The sequence below is a fragment of the Lepidochelys kempii genome, chromosome 2 (assembly GCF_965140265.1).
Source record: "Lepidochelys kempii isolate rLepKem1 chromosome 2, rLepKem1.hap2, whole genome shotgun sequence".
NCBI lineage: Eukaryota > Metazoa > Chordata > Testudines > Cheloniidae > Lepidochelys > Lepidochelys kempii.
In genome coordinates this window covers 236,668,045-236,691,253 of record NC_133257.1, presented here as the reverse complement: position 1 = coordinate 236,691,253, position 23,209 = coordinate 236,668,045, and the positions used below count along the sequence as shown (strand labels likewise).

Genomic DNA, 23,209 nt, shown 5'->3' with positions numbered 1-23,209 from the left:
CTGTAGATGTGCAAAGTACTGTTATTTTGGAGAGACTCATGTATACCAAAGGGATGACTGAAAAGAAAAGTGTGTATACGTAAGAGCAAGAATAGCTTTGTCAGCTGCAGAGTAAGAGACAAAACCTCTCCCTGGCTCTTAGCCAATGGAATCCTCCCAAACATGAAGTGGAGTCACTCCTGAGGCTATAGTAGCAGCTGTGGGCTGCAGTTGTGTTCTTGGTTACTGCATCTCCTCTTCTATGAGGGGCCAGGATGCTGAATCAGTTTAGCTGTGTCTGTCTCTCTGAGGTACTTATATGGCCCCCATTACCATAGTGTCTGATTGCTTCACAATCTTTAATATGTTTATCCTCACACCCCCTACTTGTAAGGTAGGAAAGTGCTATAATCCCCATTTAAATGAGGCACAGAGAGATTAAATGTCTTGCCCAAGGTGACCCAGGAAATCTATGGCAGCAAGTCCTAGGCCAACATTCTAATGCTACATGATCACGCCTTTCCTTGTGTACTAAACACACCCCTTCACCAGGCCGACGGACTTCTGCAGCCCTTATTTGGGCTGTTGCTGTTTGAGTAGCTGAACAAACTGTTTCAAGCATGTCAGTTTAGGCTTGTCAAGGATAAAGTGTTTTGTTCAGGGTAGAAGATAATTTAACCCAGGAGTTCTGATCCCCCAAACCTGATTTGAAATACCAAATGTAATTTTATTCTGTTTAAAAGATTCATACTTTTGAAAAGAAGGATTTTACATAAGAAGTAAACATACCTACAGTTTTTCTATGCAAGAATGCTTTGCCAGTGGCAAGGTATGTTCTTAAAAACCAGAAGACCACTTGCATATTTCCCTCCAGATGCACCCATAAACCAATATAAACACATGCCAAAACCCAGCAGGAATATTGCAAGAACAGCAACTTAACACCATTGTATTCTCAACTAGGAATATCTCTTTTCTCCCGCTAAAGCCATTTATTCTCTCATCCATCATGTAGGAATACTGGACTTTCACATTCTCCTTCTATCCACAAGCTGGTTGCTCAAGCTAGTCCTACCCAGTCACTTTCCCGGACTCCCTTGTTTTTCTTTCTTTTCACTTCCCTTTCTTTGTTTCACTCTTTGTTTCCTTCTCTCATGTACTGTGGTGTATCTCTTCCTTTATGCACATCTGTGCTTGTTTCCTCTTAGTCTGTTTCTATAATGTTTATCCATTTTTGCTGGCTTTTTTGTCCCACACAGCCAATGCAAAGCAACTAAACACAGTTTAACCAGCTCATGAAACCTGATTTATGGCTACTTTGCATCCCTGAAGTGGCTGCCCTGAGTCTCCTTTCTCATCTTGTTCCTTTATCAAACTTCTTTCTCCTCCCTTTCCTTCCCTGTTTCCTCTTTTCTTTCTTTGTCTACCACCTCTTCCCCCATTCATTTTCCTTCCCTCTCGCAAATATTTTTAAATAGCTGTTGTATTTTCTGTAAAAGAAGTGATTTATAAAGGGGCCTCACTTGAGGCACACAAAGCTCAGATACGGGGAGCACAAATATCTTTGTAGCATCTCTCTGGGTTAGCATGAAGCACAAAGCAAGCACACTAAATAAAAGTTAAGGGCCAAGCACTGTGGCTTCTTTCTGCCCTGCTTATGTCCTAGAATATTTTATAAATCTGTTCACTTTGTTCGTTGCTTGTAAGTAACAACCTGCAGTGTATCTGTCATTAACAGTATTTTTTCATTTAGGAATTCTGGGCTCTGCAGGACCTTGCTAAACACAAGTTCTTTTCAGACTGGGTTACTATATACCTCTTAAGATTAGGACGGTAAGATAAATACAGTTTCAAATTAAAAATAACAAGAGTGTGTTTGGCAGTGGAATTTAGGTGGGGTAAACTTAATCTTATCCTGATCTGGGTCAGATATTGTGTGGTCTTTAGCCAATCCTATATATTGCTCCTGGGCACACTTTTACATACCATTTTTCCCTATGTGCATGGAAATATCACTAGCTGCCATGATAATTGCATTGCTGGAATGTATATTTATTCTGTCTAATTACAATCTGGTCTGGTCTGAAACACGACTTTGTAAAAATGCCATTACGGAGTTCAGCATTTAGTGTCCCTCAGTGATCCCATAGCACATTTATTCACTTTACAATTATGTTTGTTTTTTAAATTGACAACCCAGCAAATTCAGTCTGGGATTTGAAAGTCAAGCTGTGTTCTCTCGCTTCTGGTCAGGTGCTCTTCTCATATACACTTATGCAACCCTGTTGCCTTGGACATGGGGGACTGCACAGATGTGACTCAGTGTGTAACTGAAAGACAATGGATTGCATAGGTGTCTGCTTCGCAGTTGGAACCAGCTAAAATTCTGTTCTTTCCTAAGCCAAGAAAGAACCCTGTTTGCTCTTACATAGTTGTGTTGACTCTGCAGGGCTGATAGTGGCAAAACATGAGAAATCAAACATTTTTAAACTCAAGACAATTCTCATTCTCTTTAAAGATACAATTCTCAGGGAGCAAATGTGCTGAGAAAGAAAATGCCATTTTCTCATAGTCACTTTTCAGAGTATAATTGCACTTAGGGGTTAATCCTGCTTCCATTGAAATCAATGGCAAAACTCCTATTAACTTCAGTGGAAGTAGAACAAAATATTTAAAAAAGTAAATAAACCCCACAAATGCATGGCAAAGTTATGTGCCTGATTTGCACATACATTTGCCATAGCTGCAGCTACAAATCTGAGATACTGGTAAATGTCCAGTGAGATTTGTAATTTGGCATTTATGCCAGTGAATAAGTATTTACCGTTTGCATTTGATCATATGCAGTTTAGGAAATTAGGTCAACAATGTCAAATGGAATGCATTTAGAATATATTCAGTACAGAAATTAAACTCAGCCACTTTGCACTGGATGCATTATCTTCTGAGAAACCTTGAGGGAGTATATGTACTTCAAGAGTCTAAACAAATGTAGATTGAATACTTTATGAATGATGTTTTGGGAAAATGTTAGGAGAGGGATAAAAGGAAAAGTAGATATGCCAGTTATGTTTGTTAAATTCTTGCTGTTCAACTAATGGAATTATTGATTTTTTCTATTTACAGTAGGATAGGAAACTATAATGAAAGGGAAAAGAGGGAAATGTGGTATCAAGAAGAGAAGTTAAAGGGCACAAAATTCATGAATATTTTTTGTTTGGTTTTCCACATATAGTAACATGGGTGATTCAGACAGTACAAGAAGAAAAAGAATGACAGGTATGTACATCAATTGGAGAATTTAGAATTTTTCAGGTGATTGGAAATCATTAGGTAACAGTTTATTCACAGAAGTATGCTATCTACGCACTGGGTATTCCATTAAATAATTACTGTGGTTGTGACATGTCACTGGTCTGAAGAAAGTATCAAAATTGTCCACTGGGAATAGAAATATGTACATTTGCTTTCCTGCAGATTATACAGAGCCTGAGTCTGTGACTGTTAGGGTACTGTGCAAGGTACAGCTTTTTTTTGTCTGAGGGGAGAGACTGGGTAATTGTATTTCATGGTAATTGTATTTGTTTCATTTTCATTTCATTCAAACAAAATCCCCCAACAACTCAGAAGCACTATCACACTTGTAAGTAGTGCCTAGCTGCACAAAACATGGTTCTTCAAGGCTATCCACCCCTTCCTTTCAGGAGCACTAAAAAGTACCATATTTTTATGAAAAAAAAGAAACAAGGGCCAGATTTTGGTCTCAGTTACACTGCTGTACATTTGGAGTAATTCTGTTAAACTTCAATAGAATTACTTCAGATTTATACCAGTGTAATTGAGACCTGAATCTGGCTAAATGTATCCTAACAGAACTGTATATACATACTTCAATTGAACAAATGGTCATGATGTTCATGGCTTAAAATAAAGCTTTATTCCTTCAGCGGTTAATGTTTTCACTCCTTCTATACTGTGTTTACATTAATTAAATTAAAATGATCCACCTTGCCCCTTCAGACTTTTTCCTTGTGTAAATTATCACAGTTTCAGTTACTTTAATTTAAAGTATCTCTTCATAATTACTTAGAATGTGAACAACTAATCTCATCCTGTTGCTGTGGCAGTTTAATCTAAGTGAAAGATATTAATGAACAAACATTATTAATTGGTTTCTAATCTTTCAAAGGTCAAGATACATCACATTGTTCTGCATTACATTATTTGATTAAAGCCAAATATAATTCTCTATGAATGCTTATCTAGAACTTGTGAAGTACAATTTACTTTTCTGCACCATTTTTTCTGTTGAGCAGGTATTAAGATGCAGTACCAAACCAGTTGCTATTTTTATACAAAAAGGCTTTGAACATGTTGAAACAAAAAACATTCTGTTTTTTTTAAAACTTGCTTTTATCCCTTTCCCCCAACAGTCTCCATAAAATGAAGTAGAAATCAGAAATGTACATAGCTGGCTTTTGTGACCATGGATGTGGAATCCACGTTTCCTCTGTTTTTTACATTCCCTGAAAGCCAAGACTAATTTAAGTTTTCATTTAAAAATCTGAAGTCTCTAACCCTTTCCACTGTGGGGGCAGTCTTCTGAATGTAAATTGACTGGTAGGAATGAAAGTTTACCACTGTGATTGAGATAAAGGACTGAAATCACTTCTGCTGGTTCAGAGAGAGGACTAAATTGCATATCTCTGCACCAGCAAGGAACTTGAACTGTCCTCTGGATGGAATTCAACCCTGGCAAGGGCAGGTAGAAGCAGATGCAGATGCAGCCTAAGAGAATCCAGCCTGGTAGTGGACTTTACTTTGATTCTGAGCTAGATTCAGTGCTCCTGTCACCCCGAATTTAGAATAATCCTATTACTAACACATAGGTATTGGAGAGGTAAACTGGCACCTAAAAATATAACTCAACAAGTAAATCTACATCGGAGCATTATAAGTGGGATTTTCAATATCTGTATGAAATCTTAACTCTTAAGGAAAATAGTATTTATTTCAGAAATATCAGTACTTTTACTACTACTGCTACTATTGCCCCTTTTATATAAGGATCTCAAATCACTTTACAAGTACATTAATAATCATCAAGCTTCACTTGTGAGATAGGGTAAATGTTGTTAGTATTTGTTATGATTGTGATTATCCACATCACTTGGGGGAAACTGAGGCACATAATTTAAATGACTAGCTCAAAGCTCCAGAATGAATCAGTGGGTGGAGTTGATAGTTAGCTCATAGAATCATAGAATATCAGGGTTGGAAGGGATCTCAGGAGGTCATCTAGTCCAACCCGCTGCTCAAAGCAGGACCAATCCCCAATTTTTGCCCCAAATTGCCCCCTCAAGGATTGAACTCATAACCCTGGGTTTAGCAGGCCAATGGTTGACCCCAGGAATCCTAGCTTGCAGCTCCTGATCATCACTAGACCACATTCATCACTCTTTCTCACTAGACTTCAATTTAACATTATAACTACAATACCATTTTATATCAAAAGATCAATTTCTGTTGTGTACATAATATTGAAATCTCATTTATGCATTGTTTAAAGATGACCTAGCAATACTGACAAAACTTAGTCAGTTACTAAAATCATATAATCATTTCTTATCCTAGCATGGTTTTATACTGCTGCTTATCATCATATATTACTCCTGGGGGAATTCTGTGCCAAAAATTAAAAATTCTGCACATAATACTTTACAATTTTGCAAAATTATACATATTTTATTCTTAAAAATAACACAATATAATCAGACCAGTTTTAATTATTTCGGTAATTTATTTCAACTTATCTGTCAGCAAGTATGTCTGTAACAATACAGACCAAAAAAAAGATTCAGGAAATGTGTTTTTGACAAATAGATTCCTTACTAGGCATATTAATACAGAACTTCCATTTAAACTACAATACAGAAATGCATTTCCTGCATTCCTCAGAAGCAGTGCAAAGGCTTGAGGGCTTGGAGGAGCTGAGGGAGAGGGAAGAAACCTGGGCGTGAACCAGGAGGGTTTTTGGGTGTGGGTGAGAGAAGTATGGAAAAGGTTTTTTGGGTGGGGGAGGAATTATTAGGGAATTGGGGAGCTTCCCCCATGCAGACCCTGGCTGATCTCTAGCTTCTGCTATTCAGTCAGGCACATCTGCCCCGTCCTTTGTGTGTCCCTGCACGCCTCTACCCTTTGCCATATGTGTCCTGCAGCCTCCCTCACCCATCCCCATGTGGCCCTGCAGCCCCATACCCCCTGTCCCCTTGTGGCCATGCAGCCCACCTCCCATTCAGCCCCTGGCTCAACGTTGTCACTCCACTAGCTCCTGAGTTTCTGCCCTTCTGAATCCCAATCCGTGACCGCCTAGCAGCTCTGTGTGCCCCACTCTGTTTGTCCAGTGCCTCCTCACCTGGTCCTGCTGTGAGGAATGCAGCCTCTCTGGCTGGCTGCCCTCTCTCCTGGCACCACAGCAACCCCTGGTGGACGAAAAGTGTAACTGCAGCATCTCTCCACCAGAATCTCTATTCTGAGGAGAAAAAATCCGGGGGACGTGAATTCTGCACATGCGCAGTGGCGCAAAATTCCCCCAGGAGTAATATATCTGAGCGCCATCTATGTAAAATCATTAGCAATACCGAAATCTGTAGTGCACTTCATGGAGTCTTTGTCACTTTTTTCTTTTCAAGGTAAAATCTCTACTAGGGGTAGGATTTGTGGTTCTGATTGTTTGGACTTTATTAACTTACCTTTTTTTCATAGAAGGGGGTGGTTCAGTGTTGTGAATATCATATATGGAAAGACCTTTCAAAGAGGAAGATTTTGCAGCATTTCCTAAAGACAGTCAGACTCTGAATTTGCCTAGTCTCCTCTGAATGTCTATTCAGTAGCCATATCTCCTCAACTTTCATGTGTCCTGGCCTTGGTGATCTACCTTGTTCCAGAGGAGTGCCACTGTCTCATCAGTTAGTATATTAGGTCAAAATTCATTCTTTAATAGACCAGGTCCCAGCTACATTAACTGCTTTGAGGATTAGGACCAAAGCATTAAACTGATATGAGAAGCTGTTTGGGAGCCAGTGGAGGGGTTTAATCATAGGCCTGATGTGCTCATTATGGCCTGTCCTGTGAAGGAGTTGTGCAACTGTATTATGTATGAGCTGGAGTTTGTGCATTGTTTCCACATTCTACTTCAGATACAGTAAATTACAGTAATCCAGCCTGGAGGAGACAAGTGCATGGATCGCTGTGGCAAAGTCCTTATCCTCAAGGAAAAAGCAATGTTTCATTGAAGCTGGAAGTAAAAGAAGGTAGTTTTAGATACTGATGCTACCAGGTCATCCGTGCTTAGTGAGATGTCAAACTGAATCCTGAGGCTTGACACTTATTTGGTAAATGGAGGCAGTATGCTTTGAGTGGAAGGTGAAAACAGTGTCATGGTTAGTTCATCAAAGTATTTCCCTTCTCCAGTTAGCATCACATCGGTCTTGCCTTAGTTCAGCTTGCCAGCCTCTCTTCACCTAAGAGCTGATGCTTTGCAGGCATTGTGTTGTCATAATAGTGGTGGTGATTGCATCAGATGAGAATGAGATATATAGTTCACAGCTGAGCCCATGACACCTCGCTATCTCCGCCAGTTGTCTGGAAGACATTGGAAAGAAGAAGAGATAGTATGGATCCCTGCAGGGAGGGAGGTGAGGGTCTTTGGAGAGGAGCCAGTTCATCATCATCACCACCCTTGGAATTCTGCTGGAGAGGAATGATTGGAGCCACTGTAGTGCTTGACCATCTGTCCCTGCTATATCATGTAGGCTGGTTAACAATACCACATGGCCCACTCTGTCAAAAGCTGTGGAGAGGTCTAGCAGCATGAGCCTGGAGATCTTAACTGTCTGTGGCCATAAGAAGGTTGTCTTTGAGTGCCACTAGAGCTGTCTCTGTGTTGTGCCCTGGTCTGAGCCTTTGGGAGGCATCCAGCATGTTAGCTGTTGTCACGTGTTGAAACTTGGTGGTTACTATTTTGTTCATGAATGGGAAGTTACAGATGGGACAATAGTTGGAGAGGTCTTCATAGTCAAATGATGGCTTCTTGAGGATTAGGCAAACTTTGTGTTTTTGAAAGAGTGTGGTAGGTATGGTTCCCTGAAGGAGGCTTTGACTATTTCCATTAGTAGTGGGCATAGTTGTTCTCTGCTTGCTTTCACTAGGAAAGGAAGGGCTTTTTTTTAAATGTTAACAATTAATAATGTTAAAGTTATGAGCATCAGAATTACTAAATATGACAACCATTCATTTGTTTAGGCATATTATACATTGTATGCTTGATCGAGCCCTGTGGGAGAAATGTTTTTTTTAGATTATTCACTGTTGTTACTGCTGCTTTTTCAGCTATTCTTTTACATATTGAGAGCCAGATCATGAGGTCCTTCTTTAGAGAGAGATTTTGCCTGGCCATTTTGTGGCTCCACAGTGAAATCTGTGAAAAGTTTGCATATCGAGGACCTTGAACTATTGAAAGTCTTGAGGCACAGATGGTTCACAGTCAATAGGGGATCTGATCTTACTTTGCACCAAAAGTATTGTAGGCTTCATCTTTAGTTACCATGCTACTTTGGGAGCTGTTGGATGAAAGTTTTATTCACATGTGTAATTGCATTTGCAGCTGGTAGCCATAGTCCTTTGTGAGATATTGATCAGGTACTTGTTTCGGGAAGCTTTCATTGAGTCCAGTGAAAAATAGAAGGAGATTAGATTGTGGCTTATCAATAAGATTTAAAAAACTAGGTTTGGCACAAATTCCCACTACTGGTGGGGTGTTGACCATGATTATTTTGACCTTTGTATTTTGGATCCCCCTGTTCTAGCTGAAGTTTTATCTATTTTAAGGGATAGTTGTTATTTTACATGTGCTTTTAGAAGATTAATGTTAAATAACAGTCAGTAATGTTGCAGAAAGTTTTTATTATAATTATTATTTGTGTTGCAGCAAGGGCTAGAAGTCCCAGTTATGGATCAGGACTACAGAAATTCTCCAACAGAACTTTTTTTCCACTGGAGAATGCAGATTTGTTGAAATGTTTTGCAGAGACAGTTCAGTTTCAACCAAGGTTCAGTGTAACTCAGGCAGGGCTTTGATGGAACCTGCCTGATACCCTATCAGTCTGCCCACCCTCCTCTTTGGCAGCCCGCCTGGTGAGCTGAGCGGGAGCCAAGACATTATGGCATATGTCTATTCAGCAGTTAAACACCCATGACTGGCCTGGGTCTGTTGACTCCAGCTCACAGGGCTCAGGCTGTGGGGCTAAAAATTGCCCACAAGGTAGGAGGGTCCCAGAGCCTGGGCTCCAGCCTGAGTCTGAATGTTTTCACAGCAATTGTTAGCTCCGCAAGCCTGAGTCAGCTGACCCAGGCCAGCCGTGGCCATGCCACGCCACAAGGATATGCCACGCCACAATTTATTCAAGTATAGATGTACCCTGTAAGCCCCAGGAGTGCTGGCTCCCAAGTTCTGAGGCTCTGGACTCAGCTGGTGCTCCTGACTCCCCTTAAGCCTACCAGGGCAAATTTAGTTTTGAAATCATTGAAACAATTTTGAAATCCTCTGTGAAATGGAATTAATTTTCCCTCCCCATATGTAATAGAGCATTGCTCTTGGCCTAGTCTGAGCTCCTAGAACAATGCTGGCAAGAGCTCCCATAGCTTAACATTGTGTATTTTCATGTATTGTCCTTAAGCAGTATCTTCTCCTTTGAAATAAAAAAGTATGCCTCTCTGTCCCACCTTGGTTTGTTTTCAGCTAGTACCTAGGCCAGGGATATTCAGACTGCAGCCCGTGAGCAGCAAGTGGCTCTTTAATGTGTCTCCTGCGGCTCTTTGCGGCACATGATATTAAAATACTGCGTGATTTAATTATTAACCAGTCTGGATAGGTTTACTAGGTTATTAATCAAGAAATATGGATTGATTTTTTTATGGTGTTTATAGTTTATAAATTATTCAACTCTTTATAACCGAATTCAACTGGATTTTCCTTTGATTTCAGCTGTCAATCCTAGATATGTACTTAGGAATTGGATGGCAGAATCAGCAGTACAAAAAGCTAAAATGAATGACTTTTCAGAGGTAAAACTGTCTACTTACATACTAATTACATTTATGGAGCTAATGAAATTAGTGTTGTGTTCATAACACTTTTGACCGGTACTCCTCTCCAATAGTAGTAGTAATAAGCAGTTAGAGGAGTAATTCCTTGAGTGAGTTCAACGCTTAGTATGTTTTGCCCCAGGGAATCTACAAAACAAGTTTGTGTGGAATGGCTTCTCAATTTTAATTGTTTCTAGGTTCATCTCCTGCAGGAAGTTTTACAACATCCCTTTCAGAGGCAAGCAGCAGCAGAGAAAGCTGGCTATTCACTACGTCCACCTTCTTGGGCCAAAGACCTCAAAGTTAGCTGTTCATCCTGATGAAGAGCAGCTGAAGCAAGAGAAAATGAGTGGGTTCAGAGTTCAAGCCTTCAAACTGGTGTGGGGATCTAGGCAACACTACCCTCTCTCTCACTGTAGGCATGGTTCCTTCCATTCTGCTATGTGAACTTTTGACCAGGTTTGTCAAGAGAAATAGAAACATGCAGACCTCCATCAGTAGGTGATTTGCTGGAATTTCTAGCTCTGACCCACAAACCTATTTCTGCATTAATTTGTGTCCAAGAGAAAATAGAGTTCAGTCAGGCTGTCCCATTAACTTCCCCAGATCCTCTTATTGCTGTGTCTTGATTATTTGCTTCTTGATAAGTTTAAAATTTGCCTGACATAGTTTTAATCATAGAATATTTTGATTAATGTCCCCACTAGGTGTGACACACTGTTCAAACATAACTATATTCTGTTCTGAAGAAGGTATTTGGGGATTTGAAGCAGGAGGCAAATGTAGATCTTAGCTGGACAGGATTAGTATTGCAAAATGGTGTCCTTATTAAGTTTTCTCTCGATGACCTCATTGCTTCCCATTAAATTACCAAATAGTTTAAGGAAATTAAATGGTGAGCACATCTGTCTATGGAATTAATTGTCCAAGACTAAAGTGGGATGTTATTTGTATACCCAACTGTCTATGGGCTTGGCTCACCGTACTTCCAATTTTTAGCATTTGACAACAGTATTAAGATTTATTTTGTACTGGTGTAATTCCTCAGGGAATATTTACTAGCTGGATATGGAATCTTCCTGAAGATAACTCAGTATATAAATTTAAATTAGATCAAGATGCCTTTCATACTCACCTTCCAGCTGTGCGGTGGAAGTCTAGCAAAAAAACACTGGAAAAAATGGAGATATTTCTGGAAGTATGTCACTTAACAATCCAATGGATAAATATGTAGAGATGCTAGTCTTCCCATCCTTAGAGATTGGGATTGCCTTCCATTATGAGCCTTTAATTTCATAATTGATGTTACGGAAGGCTAGAATTTTTCTGGAATGGTTAAGGTAAATTAAATTATTTGGAAGATCTGAGGGTTCAAGAATGAAGTGATCTTTTTACCCTAAAATTTTAGACGCCAAATATGTTAGCCTATGACAGCACTTTTAATTTAACAGAAGGGTAACAAGGTTGTGGTTGCCCTAAAAGAATTGTCAGGATGTTACCAGGGGGCTTGTCTCAGACCCGCAGAGGGCTCCCCAGAGAAAGCTAGTCTTGCTAACCCCTGAAAGGACACAGATACAGCCTTCCACTCAAGGATAGACACACAAGCAGTAATTCTTCAAAAACAAAAGAGTTTATTTATTTAAAGAAATAAGTGGTTATTTCAATTTATTTAATGAAGCAAGAGAGAATACATAGACTAGAGTAAAATGCAATAGAATTACATTTAAAAGAAGTGATGCAACGAAAAGAAAAACACAGATTATATAGGATAACTATCACATACAGGAAATACAGTAGTTTCAATGTAACATGGACATAGAGTTTACCATATACACAAAAGGCTTTTAGCTTAGTGATACAGTTTAACCCTGTACTTAATACTATGTGGTATATGTGACCTCTGTACACATATAAAAAACCATTACCGTATTCACATTAAAAATAAACATTTACTTGACATCAACATTAACCCTTAACGTTAAACATTTAACATCCTGTAAGCACAGGCCAAGTGGTTACAAGACAGGTGGGGAGATCTCACTCAAGATGCAGGCATCCAGCTTTATTTACAAACAAACCTATATGCTCTTAAATAATAGGGAGAAAAGAAGATCAGACTTTTTATTCAGAACTTTTTATTCAGAATTTCCCTCTGACCTGTCTAATTGGTCCTTCTGCTCTGTCTGATTTCCAGAAGTATGGGCTCGACAGCTGTGCAGTTGCTCAGTTGGGCTGCGGATGCGATGATGGTTGCTGCTTTTCTGTTGCTATTGGCAAGGTAGCTGCTAGCAGGCAGTTGCTCATTGTCCTGGCAACTTTAGAATTTTGCTGCTGCTGTTTTTCTAGGTGGTTGGTTTTCAGGTAGCTGCTTTTCAGGATGTTCAATTTTTCTTTTCAGGCAGCTTCTATTCTTATGCAAAGCCTCAAACCCACTACTTTCAGCCTGTTAGCTGAAAGCCTCCTATAATCTCAGCCTGCTGTCAAACCCACTACAGTCTCAGCCTGCTAGCTATTGGTCTTGTATACTAGTTGCTCTCTCAGCCAATCAGCTTGTAGCTTTTCAGCTCTTTCCCATGACATTATACTTATTTTTAGGTAGGAAAGCTCCTCCCCTGATGCCATCTTAGATTCTAGACCTTTTTAAGTTCCTCCCTCTAACACCGTCTTGTTTGCTGGAACTGTCCCCTACCTAAATTTGAACTATGTCATCCCCATCCCTGCCATTTTGATCAACCATGTTGGATTTTCTAAATTTAAACTATCGTTAATTTCTACTTAGAGCCTTAATCTTAAAACTAATTACTATGTTATGCAAACCAAAGTGTCCTGATACTGTCACCACATTAATTATATCAGTTGGAAGAAGTGAATTTTTCAGTATTGTTAAACTCCGTCCAAGGGTTTTCTGTAAGCCTCTAGCAAGGTGCTGCAAAGTATTTTAGAACATTCAAAGCAGAATCTCTCACTACAATCTCACTTCCTGAACTATTACTTCACAGTGGTTTGGATTTTGAATAGCTAGGACTAGAAACTCCAATTTTCTTTAACATCTTTTGATTCTGAAAAAAGCAGCAATTTAGCAGTATAGTGACCATTCCAGAAATATATCCATTGTATTTTCCCCCTACATTAGCTCTCTCCCAGTGGTCAGAAAAGAATATTTTACGTCAGGATGGTGGGTTATTCAAGACAATTTCCCAAGATATGCAGGGTTTATAACAGTGGGCAACCTGCAGCCAATCAGGGTAATCTGATTGCGGGCTGAGAGACATTTTGCTGACATTCAGCATCCATAGGCACTGACCCCTGCAGCTCCCAGTGTCTGCGGTTCTCTGTTCCTGGCCAATGGGAGCTATGGGAAGCGGCAGCCAGCAAGTTCCTGCAGCCTCTTCGCCTGCAGACGCTGCTTCCCACAGCTCCCATTGGCCGGGTTCATAAGGTAAAAGTATTAAAATGGGAGACATAATATAAACACATAGCCATAAATCTCTTAAATCCAGATGAAAAATTAGACATCTTACATGATAAGAGCGCAGGGTAGGAAGAACGGGGAACTACAAGCATAACAGTTACATTATGTACAAAACCAAAGCCAATAGTTTCTCCATTCAAGCAGCAAATTATGCACAAAGTAGATTTAATGTATTTAAGAAATTCATAGGCCAAAGCTGTGAACTTCTTTAAACTTGTACCAAAATATCTTTCCTCAAGTGTCCTTCATCAAAATGTCTGTCTTATAAACAAGGTGCAGTAATTGCTGGTGGTGGCAGATCTGTGAAAGATGGGAGTAATGCTACGTCATTTTGGTGGCCTTAACTATACCTTTCTGTATGTTCTAACAATTGTGAACCTAAAAATTATCTCTCCATTTCCAGGACTTGTCATGTGTGTGCCGTTTTTTAAGACGACTGCATTGTTAAAGATCTCTTATTTTAAGTAATTGATAGATATTCACAACATTTTTGCCTGGGAATTTAGAACCAACACAAGTGCCAGTAAATTTGTAGTGGCAGGGATAACAAAAAACAGAACTGTTTCCGTATATGTCATAAGAATATAAAAATGGCCATACTGGATCAGACCAGTGGTCCATCTAGCCCAGTATCCTGTCTTCCGACAGTGGCCAGTGCCAGATGCTTCAGAGGGAATGAACAGAACAGGGCAATTATCAAATGATCCATCACTTGTCATCCACTCCCAACTTCTGGGAGACAGGGGCTAGGGACACCCAGAGCATAGGATTGTGTTCTGATCAGCTTGACTAATAGCCATTGATGGACCTATCCTCCACAACTTATTAGTTATTTAACCCAGTTATATTTTTGGCTTTCACAACATCCCCTGGCAATGAGTTTCACAGGTTGACTGTGCATTGTGTGAACAAGTACTTCCTTATGTTAGTTTTAAACCTGCTGTCTATTAATTTCATTAGGTGACTGCTAGTCCTTGTGTTATGTGAAGTGGTAAATTACACTTACCTATTCATTTTCTTCACACCATTCATGATTTTATAGACCTTTATCATATCCCCCCTTAGTCATCTCTTTTCTAAGCTGAGTAGTCCCATTCCTTTTAATCTCTCCTCATATGAAAGCTGTTCCATACCCCTCATCATTATTGTTGCCCTTCTGTCTTTTTATTTTTCCAGTTCTGATATATCTTTTCTGAGATCAAGCAACCAAAACTGCATGCAGAATTCAAGGTGTGGCCATACTGTGGATTTATATAGCAGCATTATGATACTCTCTCATTATCTATCCCTTTCCTAATGTTTCCCAACATTCTGTTAGCTTTTTTGGACTGCCGCTGCACATCGAGCGGATGTTTTCAGAGAATTATCGATGACTCTAGGCTCTCTTTCTTGATTGATAAGAAAGAATTTAGACCCCTTCATTTAATGTGCATTACTTTGTATTTATCAATATGAATTTCGTCTGCCATTTTGTTGCCCAGTCACCCAGTTTTGTGACATCCCTTTGGAATTCTTCAGCCAGCTTAGGTCTTATCTAGAGTAATTTTGTATCACCTGCAAATTTTGCCACCTGACTGTGTTATCCCACTATTTGTACCCAAGGCACCCTCAGTACTGGCTTGCCTGTAACCATAAATTGATGGTCAATTTACTCCGCCCAAATGGGTAATAAGGGGTGGCTCACCTTAGAGGAATTGCCAGGGTTTTACCAGGGGGTTTGTCTCTAACCTACAGAGGACTTCCCAGAGCAGACTAATTCTGCTAACCCATGGGAGGATACTGATAAAGCTGTCTGCTTAAAGGATTGACATTCAAGCAATAATTCTTCAGAAACAAAGTATCATTTATTTAAAAGAAATAATCAGTTACAATACATTCAATGAAGCAAGAAAAAACACTATAATCTATAAGACATCATAGAATACAATTATTTTTCATTTAGAAATCATGTACCAAAGCAGCACAGGAGAATAAAAAAAATACACAGACTATATGCAGTTACAATGTAATACCTAACATTACATATTAAGAAAGCATTTATTATTTAACACTAACATCCTGTAAGCGCTGACCAAATGGTGACAGAATGGGTGGGGGTGGATTGCACTCAGACACAGGCATCCAGATTTATTTACAGGCATACCCAGTCATTCCTTAACAGAAAATCACTCCTCCTATAATCCCTCTGACTTGTCTAGGGTCCTTCTGCTCTGTCTAATAATATTGGTAATCAGGCTGCCGTTGTTGCTACCGCTTTGCTGCTGCTGTTACCCTAAGTTTTTAGATGCCAGTTACGTTATCTACAAGTTTGGCGTTGGGCGCTATTAAATAACACTTAGCCCATCAATCATTTAAGAAAAGGGTAACCAGGTTGTGGCCCCCGCCCAAAGGAATTGCCAGAGTCAGGCCCACCAACAGCAATTCCAGGCTCCAGTGCAGAACAGTCAATGGGCTCCTTAGAAAGGGATGGCTGAGGTCATAGGAGTCCAACTTCCCCTCTTTTCCGTGGGTGCTCAACTCCCCCGCTACTCCCAGCCCTGCCCCGCCTCTTCCCGCCCCCCATTCCAACCCCTTCCCCAAAGTCCCCACCCCAACTCTGCCCCCTCTCTGACAGTATTCCAACTCCTTCCTCAAATCCCCGTGCTGGCCCCCGCCTCCTCCCCTGAGCGCGCCACATTCCCACTCCTCTCCCCCTCCTGGAGCGTGCTAACATTGCCAAACAGCAGTTTGGCGGTGGCCAGGCAGGAAATGCTGGGAGGTAGGCGGAGGAGCAGGAACCTCCTCCATCTACCTCCCAGCATTTCCTGCCCGGGGACGTGTGCTCAGGGGACGGAGAGGAGGAGGAGTGGGGTAGGGGCTGCTGGTGGGGGCAGAGTACCCACTAATTTTTCCCTGTGGGTGCTCTAGTCCCGGAGCACCCTTGGAGTCGGCACCTATGGCTGAGGTTTACAAACACTACTGTTTATCTTATTGATAACACGTTAGAACCCACTATACATAAATTGTGGCATTGCTTGATGTAGTTAACTTCCCCCCCAGTTACAGCACCAGTAGTAAACAAATTGTGAGCCTAAATATAAGATGTAGAATTTGTTATTTGAATTATATTGAATATATATATTGAATTATATATTTAAATTAAATAAATACATTATGGAATGAAATTGGAGTCCAATGGAGGGCAATGAAAATGATTAGGGGGCTGGGACACATAATTTATGAGGCGAGGCTGAGGGAACTGGGTTTATTTAATCTGCAGAAGAGAAGAGTGAGGAGGGATTTGATAGCCGCCTTCAACTACGTGAAGGGGGGTTACAAAGACTGGGGGGGTTGATAGCAGCCTTCAACTACCTGAAGGGGGGCTACAAAGACGAAGAGGATGGAGCTAGGCTGTTCTCAGTGGTGGCAGATGACAGAACAAGGAGCAATGATCTCAAGTTGCAGTGGGGGCGGTCTAGGTTGGATATTAGGAAAAACTGTTTCACTAGGAGGGTGATGAAGCACTGGAATGTGTTACCTAGGGAGGTGGTGGAATCTCCACCCTTAGAGGTTTTTAAAGCCTGGCTTGACAAAGCCCTGGCTGGGATGATTAATTGGGGATTGGTCCTGCTTTGAGCGGAGGGTTGGACTAGATGACTTCCTGAGGTCTCTTCCAACCCTAATCTTCTGTGGAAGATACATAAAGCATTTAAAGAAGCGCAAAGAAAGAAAGCACCTAATGTACCACACATGAATCATAATTAGGTGTTTATCTAAAAAAAAGGAAAAAATTGATATACAAGATGTAACTGAATATGAACAACAAAAGTTAAAATATACAATAATAAAACAAGTATTTAAAAAAATTTTTTAAAAAAACCCATAATATCTTAATGCAGAAGGGGTCCTAAAATGCAACTCTTTGGGATTTTTTTTTTTGCAGAAAAATCATCAATTATATCTTCAAAGTTCAATGACCTGACAAGATCTTGCTCAATAGCAAGACCTATAAGTCTCTTGTCCGATTGTTGATCTTTGTACACTTTTGATTTGTTTCATTTTGCTAAAAGATCTGTCGGCTTCAGAAACAGTTAGTGGTATGTTACAGAATATCCACAGAGCTATGGTGACATTAGGAAAAAGACATTCCAACTTAAGCTCATGAATTTTATTTAACAGCTCCAGTGGTTTGAGGTGTACAGTTCCAAAGTTTGCCTTATAAATTGCTTTCATGTGTATCACCTCATCGATGATGTCCGTGGATACATCGTTGTCATATTCTCTGCAAAAAGCAGAACTCAAATTTCCAATTTGCATATCAGTGAATTCCAAATATAACCACAGAAAGCTGAAATAAATTGATATCTCTGGCCATGACAAACCACTGTATCAACCCCCAGATTACACAGTCAACAAGCTTGTAAAATATGAACATTCATTTTAAAAATCTCTCTTCATTCTCTTCTCTCAGTTGGACTTCTGGTGTTTCATCGTGAAACAGATTTCTCTTTTTTGTGTGTTTCTTGGGGATTTTAGTTTCAGTTGGCAGGTCTGCTTCGGCTGCACGCTTGGCTTCTGATAGAGTTTTCCACTTACACGTAATTCTTTAAGTTCCTCAATCAAGTTGTCAATGTTTTGTACTTACACATCAAGAGTTGCCTCTCTTGATTGAGGAGCCTTATTGTGTTGATCTATGACCATCAATATTTTGAGCCATATTGTTGCCATCAAAGTACATTTAAATGACTGTATGTAGCACTGAATTCCCTTTAGCTCTGTTTTGCACTCAAAAGACAGATTTAGTTCCTCACACTTGACCAGTGCATGTGTTATTAGTGGCAAATGTTTTGCAATTGGTTTAACGCTTTCCACGCAACCTAGCCATCTAGTCCAAGGGTTCCCAAACTTGGTTTGCGGCTTGTTCAGGGTAAGCCCCTGGTGGGCCGTGAGATGCTTTGTTTACCTGAGCATTCGCAGGTGCTGCCGCTCGCAGCTCCCAGTGGCCGCGGTTCGCCGTTCCCAGCCAATGGGAGCTATGGGAAGCCTCACTTTATTTACAGGATCCTGAAGAATTGGATCATATTTGGCAAGCAATTAAACAATTTCAAGAAAATTACTGTTATGGCAGTCTCCAATTGTGTTTGACATTCCCATGAAAGCAAGTCCTTTCTCACTCAGGAACAAACTAATTGACAGAATTTGGTTAAGCAAATCCCTCCAGTACTTCGCTTTAGCTTCTATTTCTTTGTCTAGCCGTGACATATCAGTTCCTTGGGCAAATCTTCTCTAAATTTTGCCATTTCAGATAACATTGCCTGTGATGATGCAGGCAATTTATCCCACAATTTGCTTCATAATTCCTTCTTCCAGCTGTTGTCACTTGCCAAAACCGATTTGCAAGAAACAGCGTCTGAACTGAATAATTAAAAGGGAGACAAAAGAGCAATTCTGCACTTTCAGTCCACACAAGCCAATCCCTGTCAGAAACCTCTCTGGGGGATTTTTGGTTGATTTTAATACAGAATTCAGAAACTTTTTCCATCACCAGGAAGTGTGTTTGGATGCCTAGGTGGCCCTTTTCAAACAACAGTTTTGGTCAGAGTTGCAGATAGTCGAATATCAAGTCCACATCCTTCATTCTCTTGAAATGCAATATTACTTTCAGCAATGCTTGTTTTTTCAGCCTCATTGGTTGAGTGTTTCCTCCCATGCAAGAGCACTAGTTTGGACTGTTTTTGTACTTAACTCACCCGTTTTAACAGAATCATCACAGGCTTGCTCTGAACTATTAGGCCTGTTGCTGGCACCCAGTGCTGAGAGGCTAAACAACAGCTGGAGTTGGTTCGCTACCCAGTGTGCTACACCCAATAATCACAACGGGGTGGAGAAGCAGAAAAGTTTATTTGCAGTTGCAAAAAGGTACAGGGAGAATAAAATCTCAAATCCTGCACACAGAGCAGGAAGTTACACAGGCTTTTATACATCCTTTTTCCCAGCATACTTATCCAATAGCAAGCTGCCCTAAGTATCCATATAGCCAGCCAATCCAGTTCCCAGCTAGTGCCCTTGTGCTCTGTATCATTTCTTAAACCATACATAAAGCTGCTTTATTTAGCATTGTTCTTCCATATCTGCCCTGTTTGGCCTTGCTTAGTTTCAGGCAGTCTGACTCTGCAACATATTGTTGCAAATCCTCAGCATAACTGCTGCGAGTGCCTCCAGGCGGGGGGGCCAAGGACACTTGGGCCTAGTGCGAGGGGGCTTCATCGACACTCGTGGTCTTCCATCCCCTCGAGTTACCTAGTGGCCATGCCCAGTGTCCCCAACAGGCCACTACTAACTGTAGTGACTAGTGGTTCTACCTGATCTTCTTTAGGCCTAACCCCACAATCAAAGTACAACTACCCTTCCTGCTTTTTTCAAGTCAGGTTTCTTTTTCTTGTTTTTTTCTCCACTTCTGAGCTCCGGACTTATGTTTGTACTCCATAATGACACACTGCCAGACTGCCAGTCACACCAGCAGAGTGCAGCAGCTCTCTGGCAAACTATTACTGTCCAAATGGTCTATTTTTAACCACCAGTTTAGGAATTATTTTAGCAGTTGGGACACGAATTGTGCTATCCTGAGATAGGGCTATTTTGCTGACCCTCACTCCAAAATATCTTGTCTGCCTGAGATGTGCTCCACTTCTGCCGTTCACCCGCCAGAGGTTGCTACGGCTTGGCACCAAATGCAAGAGGGGGGTGATGTGTGTGGTGGATATGTGCACAGCAGGGGGCGGGTTGCTGGGGCGGGGAGCCACTACTGCTGCACATCGTGCCAGGAGGGCTGGAGCCGGGCCTCATGCTGCTGCCGGCTCGGCGTGGTGTCGCCACGTGGGCACAGAGCTGGACGCGTGGATGTGCCCGCGTGGATGCAGTCTGCCTGACACTGGGGTGGTGCTGCACCTGCACTGCCTGGTGCCCAGCGAGCTGCTGCCGGCTGCGCTGCTGGGTCTGCTCTTCTGGCACAGCCAGGGCTTCCACCTGCCCGCCCAGCTGCCTTTGCTGCCGCCAGTACCACCCCATGCACGCCGAGGAGCCCGGCAGCCCTCCCAGGCAGTATCCCCTGCCCCGCTGCCATCAGCAGGCCTGGCCAGAGTGTTACCAAGGGGCTTGTCTCTGACCCGCAGAGGGCTCCCCCGAGCAAGCATGTCTTGCTAACCCTTGAAAGGACACGGATAGGGCCGGCTCTAGGCACCAGCAAAACAAGCAGGTGCTTGGGACGGCACATTTCTAGGGGCGGCATTCCGGTGCCGGCCAGGCCACCCCTAGGAACATGCCTCCGCTCCGCCTCCGCCTGCCCCCCTGAGCGCGCCACGGCCTCTCCGCTTCTCCCCCCTCCCTTCGTGCGCGGCAAGCCTGGGAAGGAGAAGCGGAGCGGCGGTGCGCTCGGGGGAGGCGAGGTGAGCTGGGGCGGGGAGCGGTTCCTCTACCCACCCCATTACTTCCTGCACTTCCCCCCCCGCTCACCTCCACTCCACCTGCTCCCCTGAACGCACTGCCTTTCCCTTGCCTGAGAGGGAGGGGGGAGAAGCAGAGTGGCGGCTTGTTCAGGGGAGCAGAGGTGAGCTAGGGTGGGGGAGGGGAGCCACAGGAAGCAATGGGTGGGTGGGGAAAATGCGGCATGCCCAGGGTTGGGAAGGGGCAGAGCCGGGGGCAGGGCACGAAAAAAAAGCGGGGGCCAAAAATTTTTTTGCTTGGGGCAGCAAAAATCCTAGAGCGGGTCCTGGACACGGATACAGTCTTCTGCTCAAGAACAAACACACAAGCAGTTGTTCTTCAAAAACAAAAGTATTATCTATTTAAAGAAATAAGTGGTTACAGTGTGTTTTAGAAAAGCAAGAAAGGATATATAGAACAGAGCAAAATGCAATAGATCTACAATTAGAAGAATTAAAGTGGTGCAGCAAATAAAAGACATAACAATGTAATTGTTCACTTAACACTAGCATTTAACTTCTAACATTTAACATCCAATAAGCACTGGCCAAGTGACTGCCGGATGGATAGGGGAAGATCTCACTCAGACCACAGGCATCTGGCTTTGTTTACAAGCAAAACCCATATATTCCTTGATAGTGAACAGAAAACTACACTTCTACTATTCTTAGATCCCTCTGAGTCATCAATAGGGTCCTTCTGATCTGTCAAAAGTGAAACGCTGTCTGCGGATGTTTGACATTGTCTGCTGCCAACGGAAAGCAATTGCTGCTGCTGAGGTGAAAGCTGCCCTAAATTTAAATGACCGTTAATTTCTGCTTATTTAAAGCCTTAATCTTACAACTCTGTCTCAGTCTCTGGCCTTCTCTAATTGGTTGCTTTTTCAAGTACAGAAATCCCTGCTTAATGAGATCATCTCAGCCAATCAGCTTCATCTGTCACTGAAACTAACTGAGCCTCCTCCTAGCTATTAGTATAAATCCTCCTCCTAGCTCCACCCTTTAGGTATTTTGGAGAGTGAGTTGAGTCATACCTGCTGAACTTTACTTCATCCCTGTCTCTTATCCGCTATTGGTCAATTCAGTGTGTGTCCTTCATTTTGATGCTTTCTAATAGAGAATCATTGCAGCTGCTATTTTTTATTTTTAGTTCTAAACTATCATTAATCACTACTTATCTAAAGCCTTAATCCTAAAACTACTGTTTTATGCAAGCTAAAGCATTATGATACTACCACCATCATTGTTATGCTAATTTGGAGAGGTGATTTTTTTACAATGTTTTAAACCCCTTTCTAGCTGTTTTTCTGCACGTCTCTGTCCTGAGTGCTGCAGGCTTTTATACAGGATCAGAACAGCTAAAAGCAAAACCTCTTGTATCAACTGTTTATTACCTCTTCCAGATCATTTATGAATATGTTGGACAGCACAGATCCCAGTACAGATTCTTGGGGGATCCTGGTATTTACCTCTCTCCATTTTGAAAATTGATCATTTGTTTCCCATCTTTTAACCAGTTACTGATCCATGAGACGACTTTCCCTCTTATCCCATAACTGCTTACATTGCTGAAGAGCCTTTGGTGTAGGACCTTTCTTTCTGAAGCTCCAAGTACACCATATCAACCAGATCACTCTTGTCCATATGTTTCTTGACACCCTCAAAGAATTGTAATAGATTGGTGAAGAATGGTTTCCCTTTCCAAAAGCCAATTGTTTTTTCCCCAAAATATCATGTTCATCAATGTGTCTGATAATTCTTTTCTTCACTGTAGTTTCAGCCAATTTGCTTGGTACTTACATTAGGCTTACTGGCCTGTAATTGCCAGGATCACTTCTGGAGCCTTTTTTAAAAGTCAATGTTACTTTAGTTTTCCTCCAGTCATCTGGTACTGAAGCTGATTTAAGCAATAGGTTGCTTACCACAGTTAGTAGTTCTGCAATTTCATATTTGGGTTCCTTCAGAACCTTTGGGTGAATACCATCTGGTCCTGGTGACTTATTACTATTTAATTTATCAATTTGTTCCAAAACCTCCTCCACTGACACCTCAATCTGGGACAGTTCCTCAGATTTGTCACCTAAAAATATGGGTCATGTGTGGGAATTGCCCTCACATCCTCTGTAGTGAAGACTGATGCAAAGAATTCATT

The 23,209-nt window shown here is 41.5% G+C and overlaps 1 protein-coding gene across 5 annotated transcripts in view; it reads left to right on the top strand.

Annotated features, from left to right (window-relative positions):
* LOC140907712 (protein adenylyltransferase SelO-like) overlaps positions 1-23,209 on the top strand; it is a 76,626-nt gene that overhangs the window by 31,407 nt on the left and 22,010 nt on the right. For 3 of the 5 annotated variants that reach the window (XM_073334291.1, XM_073334288.1, XM_073334290.1), the window contains 4 exons: positions 1,733-1,812; positions 3,215-3,258; positions 10,025-10,104; positions 10,323-16,258. In XM_073334291.1, coding sequence (XP_073190392.1) covers positions 1,733-1,812; positions 3,215-3,258; positions 10,025-10,104; positions 10,323-10,445 — 327 coding nt within the window. In that variant the 3' untranslated portion in view covers positions 10,446-16,258. Of the gene's footprint in view, positions 1-1,732; positions 1,813-3,214; positions 3,259-8,968; positions 9,720-10,024; positions 10,105-10,322; positions 16,259-23,209 lie in introns of those variants that run through there. The other 2 variants (XM_073334289.1, XM_073334292.1) reach the window with 2 other exon arrangements.